This window comes from Myxine glutinosa, chromosome 10 (genome assembly GCF_964187855.1).
Source record: "Myxine glutinosa chromosome 10, kmMyxGlut1.1, whole genome shotgun sequence".
In the NCBI taxonomy this organism is placed as follows: domain Eukaryota; kingdom Metazoa; phylum Chordata; class Myxini; order Myxiniformes; family Myxinidae; genus Myxine; species Myxine glutinosa.
The window spans coordinates 104,432,395-104,459,978 of NC_136270.1; the positions used below are offsets into that span (position 1 = coordinate 104,432,395).

At 46.2% G+C, this 27,584-nt stretch overlaps 1 protein-coding gene across 1 annotated transcript in view; it reads left to right on the forward strand.

Moving 5' to 3' along the window:
- Nucleotides 1–27,584, forward strand: part of KATNIP (katanin interacting protein) — a 131,253-nt gene that overhangs the window by 95,121 nt on the left and 8,548 nt on the right. The window contains exons 10-13 of the mRNA XM_068102874.2: nucleotides 3,508–3,673; nucleotides 7,496–7,659; nucleotides 16,024–16,088; nucleotides 17,398–17,508. Coding sequence (XP_067958975.2) covers nucleotides 3,508–3,673; nucleotides 7,496–7,659; nucleotides 16,024–16,088; nucleotides 17,398–17,508 — 506 coding nt within the window. The remainder of the gene's footprint in view (nucleotides 1–3,507; nucleotides 3,674–7,495; nucleotides 7,660–16,023; nucleotides 16,089–17,397; nucleotides 17,509–27,584) is intronic.

Consider the following 27,584-nt stretch of genomic DNA (forward strand, 5'->3'; position numbering starts at 1 on the left):
CGTCTCCAAGATCCAACTCAACATTTCCTCCATCTGCAGTTCCCTCTGTGCACACCTTACATTTGAATGTAGCTGCCACACTGGTAAATGACCCTCTCAGATCACTGCATTTTTCATGAACCCACTCAGCGCACATTGTACATTGAATGGAGTTCACTCCGACACCCTTCCTGTACACAGCACATGGCCACTTCCCAGTTCTTTCCACCTCACCACATGCTTTACCACTTGCCATCACCTTCGTCTTTCCGATATTCACCTTCAGACCTTTTGTCTCCATACATTCCTTCCACTTGTTCATCTTTTCCTTCAGTCCATCCATACTTTCCGCAATCAACACCAGATCATCTGCATACAACAACTCCCACGGGAAACCCTCCTTTACGTTCTGAGCCAGCACCTCCATCACAGCTACAAATAGTAGTGGACTTAGTACCGACCCCGGATGCACTCCCACCTTCACCTAAAACTCATCACTGTTCCCGTCCTTCGTCCTAACAGCTGTGCGTGCTCTTTTGTACATTGCCATCACTACTCTGATCAACCATTCCTCCTCTCCTAACTTCCTCAATGCCCATGTCAATACTTCGCGTGGAACCCCATCGAATGCTTTCTCCAGATCAACAAACCCAAGAAACGACTTCTTCCTCTTCTCCATGTACTTCTCCTGCAACTGCCTCACAATAAAAAGCACGTCTGTCATTCCTATTCCTGGCATAAATCCAAACTGCATTTCGTCGATCTTCACCTTCTTCCTTATCCTCCTCTCCAACACCCTTTCCAATACCTTCATTCCATGCTCCAATAACGTTATCGCTCGGTACGAGCCACACTCCAGATGGTCACCTTTCCCCTTGTATAGAGGGACGAGGGTACTCAGTTCCCAAGCCACTGGAATGCGGCCTTCTTTCACCACCAGATTACAGATCTCTGTCATTCTCTTCACACCCCAATTTCCCGCTGCCTTCAACATATCTCCCACAACTCCCGTCGGCCCTCCCGCTTTTCTACTCTTCATTGCTTTTATCGCTTTCTCAACTTCCTTCTCAGTTATCTTCTCTGCTGGTCCTAAAACTGGGTTACTCTCTATGTTGCCATCCCATTTATTCTCTGTATTCAACAGCATTTCCATATATCTTTTCCATCTTCCTTTAATTCCATCTGGGTCCACAACGTTTTGTCCCACTCCATCCTTCAAGCAACTCACCCCCATCACATCACACGTCTCTTTCGCTATCTAATTTGCAATCCTGAATACCGCTCTCTGACCCTCTTCCGAATCCAAGTGTTCTCCGAACATTTTCCTACATGCCTCCTGCGCCTTTGCTACCTCTTTCTTTGCAACCTTCTTGGCTGCCTTATAACTTTCATGCTCTGCTTTTTCTGCTCCCGTACCCTTCGCCTTCGACCACTCCTTGAACTTCTTCCTCTTCTCGTCAATCCTCTTTCCAACTTCATCATCCAAACCACCATGTTTCCGAGTGCCTCGATGGTCGTTTTATCCATCCACATGCCTCACCAACAGCTCCCAACAGACTATCTTTCATTGACATCCACCCACTTTCAAGCTCAACCACATCATCCTCTACCCTACTCAGCCTCTCTTTTAATGCCTCCCTTACTGTCACCTCTTTCAACCTCCACACCTTCATTCTCGGTTGGTACTTAACCCGCCGAGCTCCCCTCGCACCTTTCACCCTTATGTCGCAGACAACCAAGTGGTGCTGTGAAACAGCCTCCTCCCCCGGGATCACCTTTGTGTCCCGGAGGTGCCCCCTAACTCGCCGACGCACCATCAGGTAGTCAACAGTTGTCGTCGACCCACCTGACGTGTATGTAACAAGCTTATTATCCTCTTTCTGGAACTGAGTATTACAAATCAACAAATCAGCTCCATCAGCAAACTCCAAAATCCTTTCACCTTCTCCATTTCTCACACCATAACCATAACCCCCATGAACTCCCTCAAAACCGTCCATACTCCTTCGCACATGTCCATTTAGGTCTCCTCCTACCATAACAACTTCCTCATCTTTCACGTTTTCCATCAGCTTCTCTATTGCACACCAGAACTTGTCCTTCTCTTCATCGCTTCGACCAACCTGAGGAGCATATCCCGAGATGACGTTCACCAAGAGCTTTCCAATCATCATTTTCACCATCATCAACCTATCACTCACTCTAGTCACACTCACTACACTGTCTACAAACACCTCAGAAAACAGGACACCAACACCATTCACGCGCTCCGGGCACCCTTGCCACACAAACTTGTATTTCTGTCCCTGCCTACCCTTCACCATTCTCACACCACTTCCCTTCCATCTCGTCTCTTGCACACAACATATGTCCACTCTTCTTCTGATCAATGCTTCCATTTTTATTTTTTTTGTAGTAAAGCTATACTAAGGTGATATTTTTAATTGGTGAAGCCGAACTCAATATTTGGCTATGTCCTTCCGTCCATCAGGTCCGTCAAAAAATGAAGAAGAAGAACCCTTCTAATCCACCATGATTAATTCTAAAGGGTTATTCCAAAGTGTTTTAAAGGGTAATTATAATGGATTCTAAAGGGTAATTCTAAAGGGCAATTCTGAAGGGTAATTCTAAAGGATAATTCTAAATGGTAATTCTAAAGAGTAATTCAAAAGGGTAATTCTAAAGGGTAATTCTAAAGGATATTCTAAAGGGTAATTCTAGGGTAATGCTAAAGGGTAATTCCAAAGGCTAATTCTAAAGTGTAATTCCAATGGGTAATTCTAATGGGTAAATCCAAAGGGTAATTCTAAAGAGTAATTCTAAGGAGTATTCTAAAGGGTAATACTGAAGAGTGTTCTAAAGGGTAATTCTAGAGGGTTCTAAAGGGTTGTAAAGGGTAATTTTAAAAGGTAATTCTAAATGGTTCTAAACGGTTCTAAAGGGTTATTCTAAGGGGTAATTCTAAAGGGAGATTCTAAAGGATAATCCCAATGGGTTTCGTTCGTTTCTAGGCTTTGCCTATTTCATATTAAAAATGGCACCCATGTCCAAAGGAAGCAGTTCAGTTTGGCATTCATTTATATTATGAAATATTCAAAACCTAAAAACGAACGAAACCAATTACAATTACCTTTCAGAATCATCCCTCAGAATTACCCTTCAGAATAATCTTTTTTAATTACCCTTTAGAATTAACCTTTAGAATAAATCTTTTGAATTACCCTTTAGAATATTTTTTTTGAATTACCCTTTAGAATTACCCTTCAGAATCCACTAGAATTAAACATGGTGGGTTGGAAAGGTTCTTCTTCATTTTATCGGACATATGAAAGGTAGGACATTGCTAAATATTGAAGCGGCTTCACCGCTTAAAAATGCCAGACTGAACCACTTCCTTCAAACACGGGTGCGATTTTTTTTTTTTTCCCTTTTATCATCATAGTTATTTACTCTGTATCATATAAATCGTACAATGTGAATTGAAGTAATTAATCAGTCATACTCTCAACTCCCACCTGGTATCCATAGATTGGTGAATGGCATGAATTTGACATGGAAGCCTGAACATATGTGGCTCACTTCATTCTCACCTGATCAACCTCTCCTTCTTGTCATCTCATTCTCCAAGCCGGAGACAATGACCGGGCTTCGTATATGGAATTATAACCAACCAAATGAAGAGACATGCAAAGGGGTAATCAATCAATCAATCAATCAATCAATGTAACATATTTTTCCAATTTTTTTTCACACTCATCCATTGCCTGGAAATCCTGCTCAGTGGCAGTCGGTATATTTTAAACAAGACCTGCATTATTTTGCTTATTATTGGATGCCCATCAATTTCTCTTGCTTGTAATATCGAGGATGTTACTTAAATTATGTCAGTCGCAGGTGAATAGAAAACCTTTATATGGCTGGGATTCAAACAAGAGAATGTATTATCCACAACGCCATTATTAAGGTGTCCCAAACAATGGTTATCAGATCATTGTGACTTTTTTCAGCAGAATTCATCAGGTGCTCCAAATTGTGCTGCCAGAGCAATTAAGAAAATAATTTGATTGATTACCTCCACCACTGAAGGTGGACGGAGGTTGTTGTATTCACCCGTTTGTCTGTTTCTTACTCGTGAAATTCAAGATTCGCAGGTATATTGGCAGGTGTGGTCTATTATTCTGTCTGTCTGTCGAATTTTCATCCTGATCTTCACAAAACTTAACCACTTGGCAGAGGTAGTCACAACCAAGAAGCCTATTATTTTTGAGGTCAATAGGTCACTATTTGAAGCTGTCCATGAAGCCTCAGTACTGTATATGTCTCTTAATTACGTACTGTTTGAACGTCAGTTGCAGGCTAACTACACTTGCGTCTATTAATTACGTACCATTGGAACATACCGAGTTGTTAAACCTTTGGACTGCTAACTGCTGACTGCTGAAACACCTTAGACCTTTGAACACCCTTTAGATGGCATTAGACATTTACATCCTTTAGAGTTTAAATGCCTGAAAACCCCTCTATACCTTTAGACCCATTGAGACCCTTTCAACCCCTGAACCCCTCAACAACCCTTAGTCCATTCAGACCCTTAAGATTTTTAAACACCCCAACTATCCTTAAAGAGCCCTAGGACCCTTAAGACCTTTAAGACCCCCCTAAAACCCCTGTAAGATCCACAAAGCCCCCCCAACACCCCAAAGATGCTTAAGACACTTAATATGCTTAGGATCCCTTAGGCATTTAACACCTTGAATACCCTATAAACCACATTAGACCCCTAAGCCCCTATAAAACCCATTAGACCGTGAAGACCCAATACACCCAAAATACCCATATATACCCCAAGATTCTTTGAACCCCTTTTAGCTTTAAGACTCTTTCGACACCTTTAGACCTCTTCACCCTTTGGACCTTTTATACCCTTTAGACCCCGATAACTTTTAGACCCTCTAGAGTCTAGACCTTTACACCATTTAGACTACTTACACGCTTCAGACATGTTAGACAGCTTGGATCCTGGATCATTTTGAGCTTAAGACCACTTAGACCTTTTTGGACACATTAGATTATTTTAGATGCCTTTAGGCCCCTTTGACATTTACATACCTTCGAGATTCGACCCTTTAGACCTTTTCATCCCCTTAGACCCTTTTAACCCAACCACCATTGGAATGTACCCTTTATAGCTTTAGACGCTGTAGACCAGCAATCCCCAAACTTTACTGTCCATTGGGCAACAATACTTTCTTCCGATCCCTATCCTCAAAGCAAATTCAGCAAGCCAAATACAAAACAAGTCACATTAATTAAATATAATACAACTTAACACAGACTTAAAATGCACTTTTCTATTTGTTTAGCAAATGAACGACAACATTTGTAATCATTTCTTAAAAAAACACGAAACTGTCCTGAGAGACTTTAAATCCCTTTAAATCCCTTTAATAATACCCTTCTAGACCCCTTAAGACCTTTTAATACTCTATAACCAAGTAGATTCCTGAAGACATTTACACCCTTTAGACCCATTGACCTTTACATCGTTCAGATCTTTTAGACCTTTAGACACATTAGAACCCTTCAGTCCCTAACTCCCATTTGGAAAATACCCTTTAGATCTTTAGACCACTTAAGACACCGTAATACCCTTACAGACCATTATGTACCCTTTATAGATGCTTTGGACCACTTAGACCCTTTAGACATTTACATTACTTCAACACTTTAGACTTGTAGACCTGTTAGACCCCTTCGAAGGCACACCATACAAAATATATCGAGTGTTCTTGCAATATACAGACTATACTTTTTCAGCAAGTAATGTGGAATCTCCACTGCACTGGATGGTTATCACTCTGCTGGATTGAACAGAAATTGCATTTTGGTTCAGTGAATTGGTTCATCAATTAAAACCTAGAAGCAAATTTGTTTTGAAGTCAAAATCTCAAAGGGTCAAAGGTCGCATCAAATCATCAAATTTCATTTGATTGGCTTAACATTTGAACAGGGTTTGCGTATTGGGTCACTGAATCATACTGTTTGAGGTCAAAAGGTCAAAGCTCATGGTCACATAAAATAATCAATTTTCATCCTATTAACTTGAAACAGCATTTGCATATTGGGTCACAGACCTGGTTCACCATAAATCATAAAAATCGATTTAGCCTTTTTTTATTTCAACGGTTTCCATGACAACAATTTCACCCCTTAATTTATCAAACGGGCTTCTTTGTGAATTTATTATCACCATTTTTCAATATAAATAAAATTGAAAATTACGCAGCTTATATGTACTATGTGTAGGACATGTGAGGACAATTTGGTTATGCTTTGTCAAAGGTCAAGGTCAAGGCCATCCAAAACATGTAAAGCACCTATTAGGCTGCAATTAGAAAATGTATCAAACAAATTTATTATGCATAATAGTCAATCATGTAAAACATTTGGTAGGTCAAATTTTCGAAATTAACAAATTGTTGTTTCCATGGCAACTATTGTTTATTTGGATTTTGCAAGTGTTGTGCCATGCACGACATCTTTCTTGTTTGATTGTCTGTCTGTTAGTGAGCAGGATATCTCAAAAGGTTATGGACGGATTCAGACGAAACTTAGTGGATAAGTTGGGTTTGTGACAAGGACGAATTGCTTAGACTAGCGGAGTTCCCGCCCTATGGACGACATTGTTCTAAACATGCAGCATGTTCTTTTGACACAACTTTATTTGGGCGTGTATAGGTAACTGACAGCTCACTCAATCGCTCCCAAAAATAAAAAATAAAATAACACAGGTTCCATGCATGATGCAAAAACATGCCTACTGCTTATAATTCGAAACGCCTCACTGTGCTGGAAAAGATGGGGACAGGAATACTGTACAGTAAAGGTTGGGGACTTGTAATACCCTTTCCCACCTGGAGGTGGTGCTACACGATACACATTTACATAGAGAATTTGCGTCCCCACCACCCGTCACTCCTTCCATCCCACCCCAAGACCACCACCAAAGATTAAAAGAAACACCCCTATACACTAATTGGGGTCATGCTGATCCTATGTAGCAAGTCTGGATTTAATCAGGCCACCACCGTAGGAGTGGCGCACCAAACACACAAACACCGGTCCGTGAATTATCGTAAGGATTCTGGTGAATATTCCGATCTGGATTGGGATACAACGATTTAAAAAAAAATTAAGTGATTCTTTACCATTGAGAGATAGGGCAAAAAACAATATATACCATGATATTTCAAAAGTTGTGAATGTTTATGACAAAAATGGGATGAGTTGGGTAGGTGACAAGAATAAGCCAATTTGATTTTGCTTAAGATCTGGATGCAGATCCGGGCTATTGGTGAGATACAAAACATAAACTGTTCAGCCTGGCTGAGGTTTGCGCTCTACGGAGTGCCATTCTCATTACGAGGATATTATTTAAGCGTTTTTGTTTTTTAGTGTTGTTATTCAGGCAGCATGTGTTTCCTGTGAGGTCATTGTCATGGACTCTGCTTTCCAGGCTCGAACTGTGAAGGTCATGCTTGATGGATGCACAATTTCTCCTCCTAGTGGATACCTTTTTCGACGAGGGCCTGGCCATTGTCATTTTGACTTCGTACAGGAGATCCCTTTCCAGGGAATGGGGCTTAGCACGGAGTCTGGAAGGTCACTCCTGGACAAAAGGTCATCTGCAAACATAATAATTGCTTGAGTTGTTTAACCTGTTATACACTGTATACAGCATTAAGAATATTTCCTTTCAAATGCCACTGTTAATGTCATGAAATAAGAAAACAAACACGACATAATAAAAATAACCGAAGCTCTCTGTGCTGTACTCCTCAAGGTAAATCACAGCAAGAGAAAGAAGGAAGTGAAAGAGCGTGCATATGTAAACGTGTCTATGTAAGAGCGACACCGATTGGTTCTTTAGTCATCACGTAATTGGTAATCTGAACACCCATTGGTTGACTCAGTCATCACTATTGGCTGGAGCGGAGGTGAGAGCGATGACTCACCAGCACCAGTACCTTGGAGAGAGGGGGAATGGGGTTCCCCCAAAGCAGAGGACTCACCATTTGCAGACATGTTATGGTTGGAGCAAGACCTTTAATCAAGATTACTAATGGAATTAAATGATTTCTTCAATTAAGTGATATTCTAAATTCAATTAAGTAATCATCATACTAAAATACGCAATTTGGCATCTATCTGTCTGTCTGAGGATTTTTTGACCGTGATACATTCCATCGTTACTTATCCAATCTCAATCAAACTTGACAGGATGACTAAGGGTTACATAAGGAAGGTTGTAGTACATTCATTAGCCCCACTCCCCAAGGGGGGTTTCTCCCCTGAGCGGGTTATCTCTGCCATTGCCGTCAATGGGGTTGCATGTTGAGGTGTATATCCATTTTAAGTTAGCTTTATCGTGGCGTTTTTCCAAGGCCGCTTCCAATAACAAAACTAACGATAAAGCATATTAATGTTATTACAAAACAATATTATTATTAATATTAATAATATCCCACCTCCCCAAGGGATTTTCCTCCTTTAACAAACATTGAGTCAACGTTTATAAATAGTTTATTATGGCGTTTTTGTGGGAGCAATGGCCCAGCGGCCTCTACCGGAAGTTAAAATATTATAAACCACAAACACGTATGATTGGCTTTTTAAACAGTCGCTAATGATGTTTATAACACTAAATGAAGAAATTTGGAGGAATCCCGTCATCCGTGAGGTAAGTTTTATTTACAGAACTGAGCGAAGATCTACAGTACTCTATATATCCCACTAGAGTTGGGTTAATAACATGACCCTTCCTGCCGCTAACATGGTGTTTTTCGTCACAAACTTTTGAAACTTGCTCCTGCTGTTTAACAGGAAACTGAAAGGGAGGAAGTCCGGGTTGTGCTAATTTACCAAGCATCTAGCTAGCACTTGCCAAGCCAGCCATTCCTTAACGGTTTGGAATGGCGTGCTTGCTCGAATGCTTAAACCACTTGGCGATCTCTCCACAAGAAACTTGATAAATGAACACACATCCAATATTCTTGAGATCCAATCATAGATCTACTGTAATCTATATACCCCAAAGAGGAATTCCCCCTCCTGCCACTTCCGTAGTGAGCGGGTGTACTAGTATTCCAAACAAGCTTCCAAATAAATCATTGTGCAATTTTTACCATGATTCTTAGGCTTCGGAACATATCCGTTTGTGGTAAAAGGAATATATATAGGCAAACAAAATCTTCTGGCATGTCTTGTGGCAAATCAGGAGCTCATATATGACTGTTTACATCAGAAGCTTATATGAAGCTATGTAAGTTATTTATATGGTGCAGCAGAAAAGATATCACAATTTACATGTATGTGTAATATATCACATTCACATATCATTCATATCATTATTCATATCATATTCATATCATATCATTCACATATCACATTGGTTGAGTAACTACGTGTTTTCTTCTGTGTTTTATTTCATTGATATCAATAAACTGTATGTCCGAGCAATATCAATAAACGGTGTGTTCATTATACATACTGTTTGCTAGCCTCCGTTGGACTTAGTCCCAAACGAGGGCTTGTGGATTGGGTCTCGTTCGTCTGTCTGTCCGTGCGTGCGTCCGTAACCATATCTTGGAGATGTATGGACCGATTTTGTTCATACTTGGGGCACAGATACAATACATGATGGTGTGGCGGACACGAAAGCCCACTGGCGTGGTGACATCATTCCGCGCACCAAGTGGACGGCGGCCACGCCCGAGGGGTAGGCGTGGCCTGAGGATATACACGGGGCGCGCAGCCCGGAGCGCGCTAGTGTTACAGTGAGCTCCTGAAATAAAGACGCTTATAAGTTACCGCTTGTCCGCTTCCTCCTTGCTCGCAAGCAGCGCGCGTAACGCCGCGCTTTACTGGTGGCCCTCGACATTGGATCTGCCGGAGCGATCCTTCCACACACGACGCCATTGCCAACAACGCAATGTCGATTAAACTTCCCGAATTTTGGGAGGCCCAGGCCGAAGTCTGGTTCGTCCAAGCCGAAGCCCAATTTCAGCTTCGGCGCCTCACCGGCGACGACAAGCGCTACTGCCACGTCGTCGCCTCCCTCGGGCCCGGCACGGCCGCTCGAGTTGTGTCCGTCCTTCGCCACCCACCGGATGGCCACAAGTACGAGGCACTCAAGCGGCTACTCCTAGCCACGTTCGGCCTCACGGACGACGCACGGGCCGACCGCCTCCTGGATCTCCCCGAGCTCGGCGACACGTGCCCGTCGGTCCGAATGGACCATATGCTGTCACTGTTGGGCGACGAAGCCCCCGGTTCTCTATTCCGGGCGCTTTTCCGTCGCCAACTTCCAGCACAGGTTCGCCTCGCGTTGGCCGGGACCGTGCTAACGGAACCCCGAGCATTGGCAGCCGAGGCGGACAGGTACTTCGCGGTTTCGGACACGCGGGCGAGAGTCGGTGCGGCCGTCACGGACCTCGAGGCTGATGCTGCTGATGATGCTGATCCACAGCATCAGCTTACACGGCATATGCAGCATGCTGCTACGCCCCTCGTGACCGCCGCAACGCCCCACCCACCGCCGCGGCGAAAACCGCCACCGCGGGGAAAACCGCCAACTCCACCGGCCTGGCGGAGCCAGCCGCACTCCTCCAGCTCCACCACCTGGTGCTGGTTCCACGCCAAGTTCGGCCACGAGGCTCGGCAATGTCATCCGCCATGCTCCTTCAACAGGTCGGGAAACGCCCGGGCCGGCGCTCAATAGTGGCGATGAGCGCCGGCCGTTCGAGCAGCCTGCTGTTCATAACGGACACCTTATCCGGGCGCCGTTACCTGTGCGACACGGGAGCGCAGGTGAGTGTCGTTCCCGCCGGTACGTCAGACAAGCACGCCGCGGGCGGGGGCCCCGCGCTGCTTGCCGCTAACGGGACGCCCATCCGTACGAACGGAAAACGCTGCCTCTCTCCGGTTCGGAGGGCAGGTTTTCCGATGGACGTTCGTCACTGCCGACGTGCCCATGGCACTGCTTGGCGCAGACTTCCTGTGCACTAATGGGCTCCTGGTCGACGTGAAGCGCAGACGTCTTGTCCAGGCCGAGACGTTCAGCTCGCTCGCTTGTGCGCTGCCCAGCTCGTCGAGCAGCTCAACGAGCGGCTTGCCAAGCGGCTTGCCGAACGGTTCGGTTCCGGCCACGTTGATCTGTACGCTTCCGGCAGCGGACGCATTCACCCGCCTCCTCGCCGGCTTCCCGGCCCTCACGCGGCCCACCTTCTCGGCGGGGGCCGTCAAGCACGGGGTGGCCCATCACATCCCCACCGTCGGGCCACCGGTCTACGCCCGGGCACGCCGCCTCGAGCCGACGAAGCTGGCGGTGGCAAAAGCGGTGTTCGCTACCCTGGAGCGACTCGGCATCATTCGGCGCTCGGAGAGTGCTTGGGTGTCGCCGCTGCACATCGTGCCAAAGCCCGGCGGGGGATGGCGACCATGCGGGGACTATCGCCGTCTCAATGACGCCACCACTCCCGACCGCTACCCCGTCCCCCACATTCAGGACTTTTCCGCCCGTTTGGCGGGCATGTCCTTCTTCTCAAAGGTGGACCTCATACGCGGCTACCATCAGGTCCCCGTCAGGCCGGAGGACGTCCCGAAGACGGCGGTCATCATGCCATTCGGACTCTTTGAGTTCCTGTGGATGCCCTTCGGTCTGAAGAATGCGGCTCAGGCATTCCAGCAACTGATGGACAGCGTCCTGCGCGACTTGGATTTTGTCTACGTCTACCTGGACGATATCCTCGTTGCCAGCGCGTCCCGCGAAGAGCACCTACGCCACATCCGCACGCTCTTCGAACGCCTGGGCCAGCATGGCCTGATTGTGAACCCCGCAAAGTGCCGGTTCGGCGTCGCCATAATCGATTTTCTGGGGCACCGTGTCACCAGGCATGGAGCCGTCCCCCTCCCGGCCAAGGTGGAGGCGGTGAAGGGGTTTCCGCGCCCCCGCACGATCAGAGGGCTGCAGGAGTTCCTGGGCATGGTGAACTTTTACCATCGGTTCCTGCCCCGTATCGCCCAGCTCCTGCGCCCCCTGCACGAAGCTCTCCGAGGTAAGCCGGGCAAAGGCGACGTTACCTGGACCGAGCAGATGGACACGGCGTTCACGGGCGCGAAGCTCGCCTTGGCTAACGCCACCATGCTCACGCACCCGGCGCCCGATGCACCGATTGCCCTCACCACCGACGCCTCGGACTACGCGGTGGGCGCGGTGCACGAGCAATGGGTGCGTGGAGCTTGGCAACCGCTGGCGTTCTTTAGCCGGCAGCTTCGCCCGCCCGAACGCCATTACAGTACCTTCGACCGCGAGTTGCTCGGGCTTCACTTGGCGGTCAGGCACTTCCGCCATCTGCTCGAGGGCCGTGCGTTCACGGCCTTCGTTGACCACAAGCCGCTGATCTTCGCGATGGGCAAGGTCACTGAGCCGTGGTCGGCCCGGCAGCAGCGTCACCTCTCAGCCATGTCCGAGTACACGACGGACATCCGGCACGTCGCGGGGAAGGACAACCCGGTGGCGGATTGCCTTTCCCGGGCCGTCGCCCACGCAATCCACCTCGGCATCGACTATGCCCGGATGGCAGCGGACCAGGCCGCTGACCCCGACGTCCAGGCCTTGCGGACCGCGGTCACGGGCCTCCGCGTCACCGAGGTGCCGTTCGACGGCGCGGGTGCGGCCCTCTTGTGCGACGTCTCCCTCGGGCGGCCTCGCCCCATCGTGCCCGCGGGCTGGCAGTGCCAAGTGTTTGACGCCATCCACGGCCTGTCCCACCCGGGCGCGAGGGCCTCCCAAAGGTTGATCGCCGACAAGTATACATATGCACACCATTTTGTTTCACGATGTGATCATAGATGGCCGAGGCGGCCATTTTAATTGTAAAAAAACCCCAATGTTGAACACGTCCTCAACCATTCCTCAGATATGCATTTATCGTTGTTGTTGAAACTTGGCACACATATAATGAATGAGGGATTACATATGCAAGTCGGTTTTTTTCGAGCTCAGATCAAAGATGGCCGACAGGTGGCCATTTTGTTACTTAAACGTGTCCCCAACCATTTCTTGAACATGCATGGTCCGATTTTGTTCAGACTTGGCCCAAGCACAGAGAACATGATGGCATACAAGTGCACCTCACTTTATTTTGTGATCTGATCAAAGATGGCCGACTGGTAGACTGGCGGCCATTTTAGTTGTAAAAAAACTGATATCGACCACATCCTCAACCATTTCTTGGAGACATGCATTTACTGATCTTGTCCAAACGTGGCACACAGATAATGAATGATGGCTTACATATGCACGTCATTTGCTTTTGAGATCAGATCCAAGATATCTGACTGACTGGTGGCCATTTTGTTACTTAAACATGTCCCCAACCATTTTTCGACATGGACCGATTTTGTTGAAACTTGGAACAAAGACAATACATGAGAGTACACATTTGCGAAAGATTTTGTTTTGTAATCCAACCAAAGATGGCCGACTGGCGGCCTTTAACTCCGTACAGCAAAATTACTAAAACCACGGGGGTACGACATTTAATGTCTTTTGTACACGCTCCTTTCCTATGCCATCTCCAGGCGCTGCATATCGTCATTGCCGGGCACCGAGGGGGCTCAGCAATGATGCACGCTGAAAGGGAGTACTCAGTTTTCACTCTGGTTGTTTGTTTGTTTTCTTGTTTGTTTGTTTGTTTGTCTGGGCAATATCTCAGAGATCATTTGAGCTAGGAAGCTGAAATTTCGGCACAATAGTGAGCAAGTACTTTGTCAAAAAAAGCCTTTTTTGTTTTTTGATTAATCAATTAATTGATGAGTTATTTAATTATTAGCGATTAATTAAGTACTTATATATTTCCTTTCTCCTCTGGCCATTATCTCTGGCACCTTTTGAGCTAGGAAGCTGATATTTGGACATGCCAATGACCAAGTGATTTGGCTACAAAGGCTATTTTTGATTTATTGATTAATTAATCAATTAATTAATTAATCGATTAATTATTTAATTATTCGATTAATGACTATTGATTAATCAATTAATTAATTAATCGATTAATTATTTAATTTTTTTTTTTTAAAGTTACAGATTCTGATGATATGGTGGTGGTTTATGTATTCTATTAGCCAATTGATTAACTATTTGATTTTTTATGATTATTATTTATTTATTTTTATTATTAATCATTTATTTATTTTCTTTCTCATCTTGGCAATATCTCAGGCACCTTTTGAGCTAGGAAGCTAATATTTGGACATGACAGTGACCAGGTGATGTGGCCATAAAGGATATTTTTTATTTATTGATTAATCATTTCATTGATTAATTATTGATTAATCAATTAATTATTAATTTTTTTATTAATGACTTATTTAATTAAATTTCTAAAAGATACATCTTCGGATGAAACACTAGTGGTTTAGTTATGCTATTAGCCAATTGATTAAGAAAATATTTTATGATAATCTTTTATTGATTTTAATTATACAATTAATCAATCAATTAGTGTACACCTCTCCTTCCCAATGCAGCCTCAATGAGCTGCACTGCGGTATTGCCGGGCGCCGGAGGCGCCCCGGCAATGCCGCGCTGTAGGATATTTAATTATTTGGCATGGGGGCGGTGTATTTTGGATGTATCTTTACTTGTTTCTCCTTTTTTTATATTTCTTATTGTAATTTAGTGATTGTTGTCTTTGCAATAAAGGCATTTATTTATGTTTCCAGACATTGTAACCATGTCTGTCCTCTGTCCGAGTTGTCTCCAAATCACTCCTTTATTCAAGCCACTGTAATTAGCTTTATGCTTAGGAGCACCTCGGCAGCATGGCTGAGACTTCCAATTGGCCTTTACGATGGTCATTTAACAATCTCACATGAACTATTTGAAAAACAGGCTTAAATAAGTTTATTAGTAAACGAACAAATAATTAATTATATCCAGGTGCTGGCGAAACTCGTGGCAAATCCCAAATTGAACTATGACATGACTTCACTCATCACATATCAGTGTGACTTTCGGCATTGGAAAATGGAGAGCTTGAATGCATTGCTTTAAAATCACAACAGAACGTTCACATATATTGCATAAAAGATGATAACCACACGTAGTTTAGATTTGAGAATTCAAGGATTGAAGGAAATTCTTATTGGCAGGACATGATTTAAAAAAAATCCTGAGCTTAACTCTCCATTGTTTGCCAAACTACACTATTGTCAATAGGCCGGTCAACACAATCAATAAAGGTGAATTGTTTTTATCAGAAAGCAAAGTATCTTCAATATCCAAAATGGTGAGCAGAATGAAGATTTATGAAAACTCTTATACTTCATCACTATTGGCCAAACAATCCAAATTGACATTTGCTTCAAGCTTTGGCTTTGTTCTGAATGTTTCCAAACATCACCAGACTCAGTGGTGTAAATGGTTAAAATGTGTGCTCCGTGTCTGGAAGATCAGCTGTTCGAACCTTGGCCGAGTTATACCAAAGACTTTGCAAATGGTACTTGCTGCTTCCTTGATTGATGTTCAGCATTTAAAGGATAGAGCACCACCAAGCACCATGTGTTGGCAACCATAGTGCAGCTTCTGATGGACCTCATGACCTCCACCTCTGCTGAAGTTTCTTCTTATATAACTTATATTGCTATATTATGTTATATTATTATGCATCAACTTTCACTGATAATTCAGGATGTTCCATCAGTGGCATGTGATCGTCTTGCAGCATGACAGGTTGTACATATTTTGGAGTCAAGTCAAATTTGGACTCAACCTGGAGTGAAAGATACGAAAAGGTTAACATAATCCCAAGCAACACCTTGGTCTGTTAATACTGGAAAAACCCGCAGTTTGAGGGTGGCGCTCGAGGCTTGGATTTGTGAAAAACACGGTTTTAAAATTTCATTATGAAGCTGTTTTATTTATATTGATTTGTACTTGGGAGTACATTCGGATTTACTAACAGCATTTGTTGTGTGCAGTCAATCCTTTCAAATGGTTGAACATCTTTCCGTTGACTATGAGTTGCCCTTGATGCCCTGTGGATGTATCCTTTGTCTTTGCCAATGAGGAGCATGCTGGCCCATGCAGTCATTTTATAATCTACATATATGCACACACACACACACCGTTTTATTATTTATGTTCCTCACAATTCTGTCTCTCTCTTATTCACACACACACAAACACACACACACACACACACAAATATATACACATATGCACACACATATGTATGCACATATATACACATATACTCATACATACAAACACACACACACACACACACACACACACACACACACACACACACACACACACACACACACATAAATATATACACATATACACACATCTCGTTTTTTCATACACACATATACATATGTACATACATACATACATACATATACACACACACACACACAGACATATACACACCCACAAACACACACACACACATAAACACACACACACAGACACACATATATAAATATATACACATATACACACATCTCGTTTTTTCATACACACATATACATATATACATACATACATACATACATACATATACACACACAGTCATACTCACATACACACACACACACACACACACACACATATATAAATATATACACATATACACACATCTCGTTTTTTCATACACACATATACATATATACATACATACATACATACACACACACACACACACACACACACACACACACACACACACACACACACACACACACACACACACACACACACACATTCACACACACACACACACACACACACACACACACACACACACACACACACGTTATTGAATGAATGAAATAACATATCTCAGAAGTAATGCGCCTATATATATGCTGTCTAATGTGGGTTCGATTCTCTACCTGTTTCTAAACTGCAAGCCTCGAGTTTACGTCGATGAGGGCACCGTCCATTAGATGGGTCATTAACCCAGGGTCTGCCAGCATTTGGTTGTTCGCGTCTGTTTAAGATCCCTTTCGTTTGCTCTCTTTTACGAAGGATTGGCAATTGACACGGGCACCCCATCCCAATTCAAAATTTATTCCCTGAACAATAGGGTGCACTGCATCAGGTCACTCCCACAAATGATAAAACCAGCAGGTAAACCTAAAAGAATGAATTAATGAATGAAATGCTGCAGCAGCACCTAATCAGAGTACAGACTGTATTTGCTTTTGCTGCAGAAGTTGTATTTGCATGCACATTCACAATGTGGCCTGCAGCAAATGGTGCCTAATGCAACTCAAACAGGTAACAATGACAGCTCTCTCTTTACACCTCTACCAAACTTGTTAGATCCTTCATGGTACTGTCAGTTGTATTCCAGGTGCAACTGTTGACCAGCTGGGGTGATCCCCATTACATCGGTCTCAATGGCCTGGAGGTGTATGATGCCATGGGGAAACGAATGTCACTTACAGTAAACAGTAGGTTGCACGCACACACACACACACACACACACACACACATAATGATAAATGCACTCACAATTACCAGACACATTACTGATTGCAAGAGTACTCAGTTGCACAGGTTTATTAGTCCTTGCTCCTTAGAATTCTGCAAGCCAGACATTAATGACGTCACAGCTGTCATACTGGGAACAAGCAGCAGCACTGGGAGCAAATCTTTTTTTGGGAATGTGAGAGTGAAGGTCATAAGGCGTTTTGGTTGACTTATTTCACAGTTCCATCTGAGCTCAGAGCTTATGATGAGAGAGAGGACCCACCTTCAAATCTCATATCATATCGAGTTCATTTATCGATTGTCCACAGTGCTCTTGGAATTAATGTCAACAGACAATGATGTCGGCTGAGGTCCATGTGATGTATTCGCTTATGTAGTACTAGCATCTCTGAGTCTTAAATCTTTTTTTTGTAAAATAATGATTATTAAAGCTGAGAGGTGTGAGGGTTACAATTCCAAATATTAAGTGAAGAAAATTAAATGTAGAATGAGAGTTTTGATCATTTTAAGTTCATTTTTCTTCAACATATTTTCAGTTGTCATTCACAAACAAGAAAGCAAAAGGAGTCAATTAGAGTTTTTACAAACATCAACATATAATCTCTAAACAGTTTTTTCAGGAAATAAAAAGAAAGGAGGGAGAGAGGGGGACGACGACATAATGATGAAAGACAGATTGGTGAGGGTGTTGGCAGGGGGAGCGGTGGGGCCTTCAATCCAATTACTGGATGTGAGAAAGAAAGGTTAGAAGCCACTGACCTAAATGAACCCCAAATGTCAGATATTTTTTCTGTAATTAGAGCATTAGAATCTGAAAGTGGAAGGAATAAACCACCTAGTTAATATCCTAATATTCACATTAGCAATCAGTATTACACCTATTTATGAAGCCAATTGTTTGAAAATATATATCTATCTATACATATATATATATATATATATATATATATATGTACATACACGTGTGTGTGTGTGTGTGTGTGTGTGTGTGTGTGTATGTATGTGTGTGTGTGCGTATATATATTGTTACAGACGTGGCTTGGATGTTATTTACCGAGCGGTTTTATGGTATGACCACGTCTGCACAAGTTACCCGATTGTGCCCGAACGTTGACTAGTCGCGCGATGCTGGCTCAATAAGAAAAAGAAGACACCCGGCTGGATTACAATAACACAATACGACACCAAGGTTTCGATTCTCAAGACCTCCGGAGGAGATTATATTCGTACGGAAAGGTCAGATTACAGGGGCTAGAAGTATAATCACAGAAAGACAGGCACTTAGACACACTCTTATATTAACCCCGGACAGACGACAGACAAACGGGACAACGGCTGACTCACACGGGGGTTTGATGGCTAGGAAAGGCAGGTATCGATGGCTCCAGGTCCTCCTGGGCTCGGGGCAGGGTACAGTACGGTCCGGTCCGGTCCAAAGATGCGGGGAGGTATCGTCGCGCTGGGGGTGGCGGTGGCTTCTCTCTCCAAGCTGAGGCGCATCTGACGTCACATCCGGCGCGGGGCCGCGTATATCCGGCGGGGAGTGACACGCCCTCGGCTCGTTAGCTCCGCCCCAGATGGAATCGGCACGTTGCTTCTCATTGGGTGCGTGGGGGGGTTACTGGCTCCGCCCCTGACGAGGAGCTGACAGCCAGCCCCTTCGGGGTAACGCCGTGGAGCGCATGGTCATGGCGGGTAACCGAGCCGGTGTGAGGACGCACACTCCCCGCCCCTCTGTTGTTGTAGTCGTAGTTGTAGTTGTAATTGTTGTTGTAGTTGTTGTTGTAGTTGTTGTTATTGTTGTTGTTTGGGGAAGAAGATGGGAGGAGGTATGGGAAAGGTCCTAAACTCACTACTGATGCCATATAATCACATTCTGGTGCAACGAAGAGTCATAATTAATGGAAACGAGGCCTTAACTGACATAGAATAAGAATAACTAGGAAGATGTCCGAAAGTTGTCTACGTGTGGTGCGGTGGACCTGGGCACGACATTTAATGGGGGAATAAGGGGAAGGTCGGCTCTACTGATTGTTATTTACATGCAATGGGACTAGGGAATGGGGGATTGGGGAAAGTTGGGGAGTATTGGAGAAAATAGGGGAATATTTACAAGCGGATATGGAGGCCAAATTCCATATTCGCAACATTGCACCCTTCTCTACCCTCGGGGCGTCCCGACCCGATAAATTTTTACCTACTTTAGTGTGGCACGCAATGTAGTTCCCTCTACTATTAACTCTACCCTGAGTGCGACAGTTTTACAGATATTCACAAATGAGTAAATATGTCCCCCTGCGACGTTGCACCCTTCTCCTCACAGAAACACACCCACAGGATAACCGAATCCGGAAAGAATCCTCAAACTAAACATACAGCCGGTAGGGAGCATTATTTACAAGACTACGCTGCTATTTACACTACGATCCAGGACCTGTTTTTGGAGGAACACATGCAGATGTTATGCATAGAGAGAGAGCGCGCTTGCCAACATCGATACACCAACCCACGAGTGCTCTGTGGCCGACGGCCTTTAATAACGTGCAGAGCACCCTTCCCGAGCATCAACAGCACCACCCCACCACCAATCGGTGCAGTCACCATTGTTCATTGGAATAAAAATAAATTCGACAACCCCTAACCCTGCAGGTGTCTCTTGTTCTTCTTGTGGTGCACTTGGTGGTGTTAACTATTAGTGGTTCACCTGTATGGCATAGGTGCCACGTTGATCCATAGGTCCATCCCCGGGTGGTGCTTGGCCGCAAACGAACTGCGGTCCATTGTGGGTGGCCACAAACATTGCGGTCCATATGGTGTATCGATCCCGGCAGCAAACAGCGAAAGTGCAGGCCCACAACTGCGCAGCCAGCACCTCTCTCTCCTCTCTCTCTACCCCAAAGCCAGATCCTCGGAGGTGGGAGACAAAAGAAGAAACAAGTGAGTAAGGTGGTAAGGGCGCAAAAGTGCACGCAATGTAAGGTGATGCACACTGGGGGCACATGGGAACCAGGTGAGACAGGTACGTTCCTATCGTACGCCCCCCCCCCACCAGGTAACCTACATGGCCCCTCCCTTACCCCTTACTGTATCCACACAACACAACACTACCCATAAACATCTACTTTACAAATCAACAAACATCCCTACTGTCTTCCCCGTTCCTCCCATATACCAAATTCGTCTTCTCTCCCTCCTAACCAATCAAATTTGCCATTTTCAACTCTCATCAAAATTTGCCATCTCCAACTCAACATCAAAATTTGCCATTACCAATTCATCATCAGTCCCTCCTAGGGAGGGAGAGATGGAATCACCCCAATGTCTCATCCACGTCGTGATGCGTCTCACAAATCCACAGCAATCTCATTTCCTGCTACAAACCAAGAAAACACAGGTGTGGAGTCATCATCATCACCTCAGGTAAGTGGCTGCGTATGGTGCGACAGGTTCATCAATCCTAACTATCTCCTAAATGACTTTAACAACTTTACACTACCCGGGGTCTCTCTCCGGCCAAACCATTGGCCCTCTTACACTATGGGTTCTAAAAACCAATTCCCATTGGCCAAACTGTGGTGCGCTTCAATTTGGGGTCTCACTCCCCCGATTCATCTCCCGGTGCCCTCGCACAATTTCTGGGCTGCGGCGTGTACCTCTCCCAGTGGGTCTACCCACCTGCACACCTCCACCACTGCAGTTGCCTCCGAGCTTACCTGCTCCTTGCCCTAACCTAACTACCTGGGGAAGGCCCTCTGGCACTCTCCCCACTCGGTGCCCTCTCTGGCACTGGGCTGCCCGATCCACACCCGGGATCCTCAGGCACCCACTCACAACTACCGGCTCCCAGAGCCCACCTGCGGCCTCACCTGGCCGACATCCTCACAGTGGTGGAGTGCCCAACCAACTACACACACTAACAGGCTACACGCCCAGCCATTTCCACAACACTAATGCACCCATTCACAACACCATTCTGCAACCGCACCACAAATGCCAATATCCAACCACAATTTACCTGCACCCTCTACCTAACACTTACACTACCCGCCCCGGGTACTCGTGAAAGGGGTCCACTCTTCCCCCATCCACACCTTCGCACCATGCACACCACTCCGTACCACTCACTCCAACTCTCTCCACACACCTGTACCTGCACACCTGTGCTCTCACACCTGGTGCCACCTGCACCCTTCTCTCCCCAAGCGCATTCGCGCTGATCCACACACTCACTACTCATACACTGCTCCACACACCTGTCCAGTTGCACACCTGTGCAATCACACCTGTTCAATTCTCACAAACACGGCATCATCTCAGCTAACTACTCCCTTCTGAAACTTGCGCTTCCCAGTCGTCCCTTTAAACTATTGCGCTCCCACGTCATTATCATCCATACTAATCTACCTGCGTCCCCACTACAGGTATCAGTCACTAACTAAACTTAACGTTACCTAAGGTCATCTTCTCTAGATCCCTACACACCATATCCTAACCCACCCGGGCTAGTTTTCACTGCCATACACCCCATAAGCTATTGCTCCTTTGCCCCCACATGGGAAGGATGGTGGATTTGCCATCCCACCACATCGGGGGTCTCTCACTACCAATTTTGCACATCAAATTTCAACAAATCAAAAATTTGGCCAATCACTGCCCATCATCTGCCAATCACTACTGCCAATCCCTTGCCAATCATCAAATTTTGTTTTTCTCTAATTTTGGGTCCAAAACACTAACCTCATCACCCAGTCTACTCACTAATACCTCTCGGTGCGCCAATCCCTGTCCAAAGCCCGGCTTCGTAAAGCCAAGCAATGGATGCTGGTTGTTTTGTGCCAGCGGCTGGATGCGTCCGGCATTCGGGGCAGGGACGGGGGCTTACCCGGGCCGAGATCCCACGCACCACCTCGGCGTGGAGCCATCCAATGTCCCGATCTCGACCTGCCGGCACGTCTCAACAAAACGTGGTCGCCATGACGACCCTTCCTATCCAGCTGCCCGCTCCACCTAGTGGAGCACGGACGCGGCCGTTCAAAGCGAGGCCCGGCACGCACCGAGGGCCTGCTTCGGCTAAAAGTCGCTCTAACCTCTAACCCGTCTAACGTCGATGCTTCACCTGGATTCTTACACCCCGCAGCCCGTTCCTTACTCACACATCCAGCCGTTCCCATGCTACCTTTCCTTACACACCCAGGTACACCCATTCCACTCACAGCTTTGGTCACACACCTGACCACCGAACACTTTGGCACACATTCGTTGCTCGCACACCTCACCAATACACCGCTTCGCACCCCTTCCTCGGTCACCTCCTCTGTGACAATCACAGGTGTGCCCTCATTCGCACACCCAATCACGTGCCTCACCACCAACTCCAGCGTGCATTCCCACTCACGCTCTACCATTCCAGGTGTGCATCCTTCCATCCCAGGTGTACATCCTCGCTCACCTGTCACAACTAACTCACGCTCCATGTCACTCCCACTACTTTCACCTCCATTCCTGACAGCGCACTCACCCTTACTCTTGACAGCGCACTCTTTCCCCATGCACCTGTCCGTCACACACCTTTCTCGCGCACACTCTCCCGTCACACCCTCTGTAACACTCACCACAGGTGGACACTCTTCCTTACTTCTGACAGCGCACTCTTTCCTCATGCACCTGTCCGTCACACACCTTTCTCGCGCACACTCTCCCGTCACACCCTCTGTAACACTCACCACACCGCGCTTCCATGTGCCCCCTTGCACACGCGCTACGACCGACTCACTCTCGCCAGCACCCTCACTACTCCTTGGCACGCACTTTTTCCTCACACACCCCAGAGTCGGACTTTCTCGCACACCTCCTCTTTCGCACACCAGACCTGTCGCACACTTCACCAACGGCCTCTCACGAACACCCGGGTCTATCTCGACCCCCAAGCTTCTTAAATCCCCTGGCGCATCATACGCACGACCATATTGGTCACCACTTACACCGGGTCCTCTTCCTCTTCGCTTCTCCTCCATCACCTGCGAATCCCTCATCCGGTTAATGAGCACATCATCACGATCCAAACACAGACTTTGGACCAATTCTTTTATCTCCTCTTTTATCTCTTTCTTATCCCCTCTCCGTCGCTTCTTAATTTCGCTCATCCCTTCTTCCACTTCTTCTAATTTGTGCTTCACCTCTTTTATTCCCCGGTACGTCTCCTCAAGCTCATCCTCTAAGGCTACCTTGACCGTTTCCAGGTGCGTCCTCACCTGCCGGTCCTTCGTCTCCATTACCTCTATCACCTCGTCCAACCTCGTTGTCAGTCCCTCACGTACCATCTGACATTCCCTCTTCGTCGCTACCAAGTCATCTTTTAGTTCTTTCTGTGTCGCCTTTAAACCTCCTAATACCGCAGTGTTCCTTTGAACCTGCTCCACTAACTCCGTCTGTCCCACCGTCAGCTGCTCCACCTCCTGCGTCAGGTCCTCTATGCCCCCTTGTAACTTTACAGTCCCCTTTCTCACCTCTTTCTCCATGTGCTCCTTACAGTGCCTCACCTCCTCGCGCACTCCTCCGACCTCCTCACTCACTCCTCTTCTGATCTCCTCTCCCATCACTTGCATCTCCTGCCCAGATGCCACCCTCATCTGCTCCATTTCCTCCCTGTGAGCATCCAGTTTGGTTTCTACCCCCATTCTGACCCCCTCTATCTGCTGCTCCATTTGTTTAACTTCCCTTTCCGCTTGGTCCCTCATGTCCCTCAATTTGCCTTCCATACTGTTTTCTAACCCCTCTAACCCAGTTTTCACTCCCTCTATCTGATTCTCCTGGGCAGCCATTCTATTTTCTACCCCCATTAACCCATTTTTCACTTCTTTTATCCCGTTGTCTAACCCCTCAAAATTATTGTCTAACTTCCCAAATTTCTTGTCTAACTCCTCAAAATTATTGTCTAACTTCCCAAATTTCTTGTCTAATCCCTTAAAATTATTGTCTAACCCCTCACCGGTACCCCTCGCTTCGTCCCTCATTACCCCCATCTGGTTTCCCATTACCCCCATTTGGTCCTCCAATCGCTCACCCAATCGCTTACTATCAGCCCTCATTTGCTCACTATTAGCCCTCATATCGTCCTTCTGCAGGTTGAGGGACGCCTGCATTTGCGCCATAAATTGCTCCATGAGGGCCTGCATTTGGGCCATCCCTCCCACTTGTGCAGCGGGTGCGGCCGCCGTAGCTACTTGCGAGGCGCCATTTCGCGCGCCCGCTACCTCGTGCGTGACGACGCTATTTTGCGAATCTGCTACCCCCGCTGTTTCGCTCTCCTCACGTGTCTCAATTTGGTCCTGGACCGACCCTGCTTCACTCTCCCCTACCGGACCCCAGCCGTCTTGATCCGCCATAGCGCGACTTTCAAAATTCGGGTTTTGTAAAACAAAACGAATTTCGGCCGCTCCAAATTTTGACCAAATTTTTTTTTTTTTCCTCTATTCGTTTTTTTTTTTCAAAATTTGGTCGGGCCTCGAATCTCACTCCCGACACCAATTGTTACTCTAATAGTACAATTGGTGTTCCAAAATTTGGGCTAAATAAATTTAGTCCCAGGTTCGAATCCAACTCCTGACAACCAATTGTTACAGACGTGGCTTGGATGTTATTTACCGAGCGGTTTTATGGTATGACCACGTCTGCACAAGTTACCCGATTGTGCCCGAACGTTGACTAGTCGCGCGATGCTGGCTCAATAAGAAAAAGAAGACACCCGGCTGGATTACAATAACACAATACGACACCAAGGTTTCGATTCTCAAGACCTCCGGAGGAGATTATATTCGTACGGAAAGGTCAGATTACAGGGGCTAGAAGTATAATCACAGAAAGACAGGCACTTAGACACACTCTTATATTAACCCCGGACAGACGACAGACAAACGGGACAACGGCTGACTCACACGGGGGTTTGATGGCTAGGAAAGGCAGGTATCGATGGCTCCAGGTCCTCCTGGGCTCGGGGCAGGGTACAGTACGGTCCGGTCCGGTCCAAAGATGCGGGGAGGTATCGTCGCGCTGGGGGTGGCGGTGGCTTCTCTCTCCAAGCTGAGGCGCATCTGACGTCACATCCGGCGCGGGGCCGCGTATATCCGGCGGGGAGTGACACGCCCTCGGCTCGTTAGCTCCGCCCCAGATGGAATCGGCACGTTGCTTCTCATTGGGTGCGTGGGGGGGTTACTGGCTCCGCCCCTGACGAGGAGCTGACAGCCAGCCCCTTCGGGGTAACGCCGTGGAGCGCATGGTCATGGCGGGTAACCGAGCCGGTGTGAGGACGCACACTCCCCGCCCCTCTGTTGTTGTAGTCGTAGTTGTAGTTGTAATTGTTGTTGTAGTTGTTGTTGTAGTTGTTGTTATTGTTGTTGTTTGGGGAAGAAGATGGGAGGAGGTATGGGAAAGGTCCTAAACTCACTACTGATGCCATATAATCACATTCTGGTGCAACGAAGAGTCATAATTAATGGAAACGAGGCCTTAACTGACATAGAATAAGAATAACTAGGAAGATGTCCGAAAGTTGTCTACGTGTGGTGCGGTGGACCTGGGCACGACATTTAATGGGGGAATAAGGGGAAGGTCGGCTCTACTGATTGTTATTTACATGCAATGGGACTAGGGAATGGGGGATTGGGGAAAGTTGGGGAGTATTGGAGAAAATAGGGGAATATTTACAAGCGGATATGGAGGCCAAATTCCATATTCGCAACAATATATATATATATATATATATATATATATATATATATATATATATATATATATATATATGTATATCCACGATATCCATTTTTCCGTTCTCCAACCTATAGCTATGTCTTTAAAAACTCAACGTTTCGGCCAGCAACCCAGCGTGCGCCGAGCCTCCACTAGCCTTCATCAAGAGAAGTTCCCTTGTTCACCTCCTCCCAGATATATCTGGGGGGAGGGGTGGGCCTATTCTATCAACCAATCACAAAGCTGCGTTGCAAGACCTCGTGACCATGGACCCATGCTCGGCTTATGTTGCAAGTGTTTTGTGCGTGTTTGAGCGGTGTATTGTGTTTTGCTGTCCGTGTTGCCTGTGTCGGCTATGCCCCACTTTGTCTTTGTCCTCCTCCACGCATCGGTGTGTCTCTGGTGTATTTATGCATGAGAGGTCCGTATGCCTGTGGTAACGCCACAGTCTCCTCTGTCAATGGTGCCCGCGTTTGGCCAGTGTGCCAGGCCTCCAGTATTCGCCTCCTGGCCCGGTTCGGGGATGCCGCCAGCACGTTCACATTGTCCCATAGAGGAACATGGCCCGCCCTTATTCCATGCTTGGCGATAGCAGATCTTTCTGGGTGATTACACTCAAAGGCCTTGTGGTGTTCATTAATGCGCTGGCCTAAGGTTCTTCCAGTCTCGCCTATGTATTCTCCACCACAGTCACATGGAATGGTGTATACCACACCTGTGCAATCATTCTTCAGTCTTTTGTCTTTGACCTTGGTCAGTGAACGTCTCAAGGTGTATATAGGTTGGTAGTTGACCCTCACCCCGACCGGTCTCAAAATCCTGTCAATCCTTTGAGATACCCGTGGCACAAATGGTAGCACGCAGAAGCCCTTTGGTTCCTGTGGCACGTCCTGGGTTCTTGGAGCTGCCAGTACCATTTCATTTTTTGGGCAGAGGTGGTCTGGGTAGCCATTGGCTTTCAATACCCATTTGAGATGCTTGATCTCTCTCCTTTTGCCCTTCAAGGTGGACGGTATATTCCTTGCCCTTTTTACGAGTGTATTCACCACAGCTCTGAATGAATCTGCTCTGAATGTGCTCTGAATTGAATGAGTGAGAATCTGAATGTGCTCCGAGTGCTCTGAATTCACCACAGTGTATTCACCACAGCATCAGTGGAATGTTTCCTTCCATCAAATTCACCTGTGAGGAAGAACAGGATGGGTCGCTTCCATTTTTGGACGTCTTGGTGATGAGGAACCTCAATGGAAGCTTAAGTACCGCAGTATATAGGAAACCCACCCAGACCGAG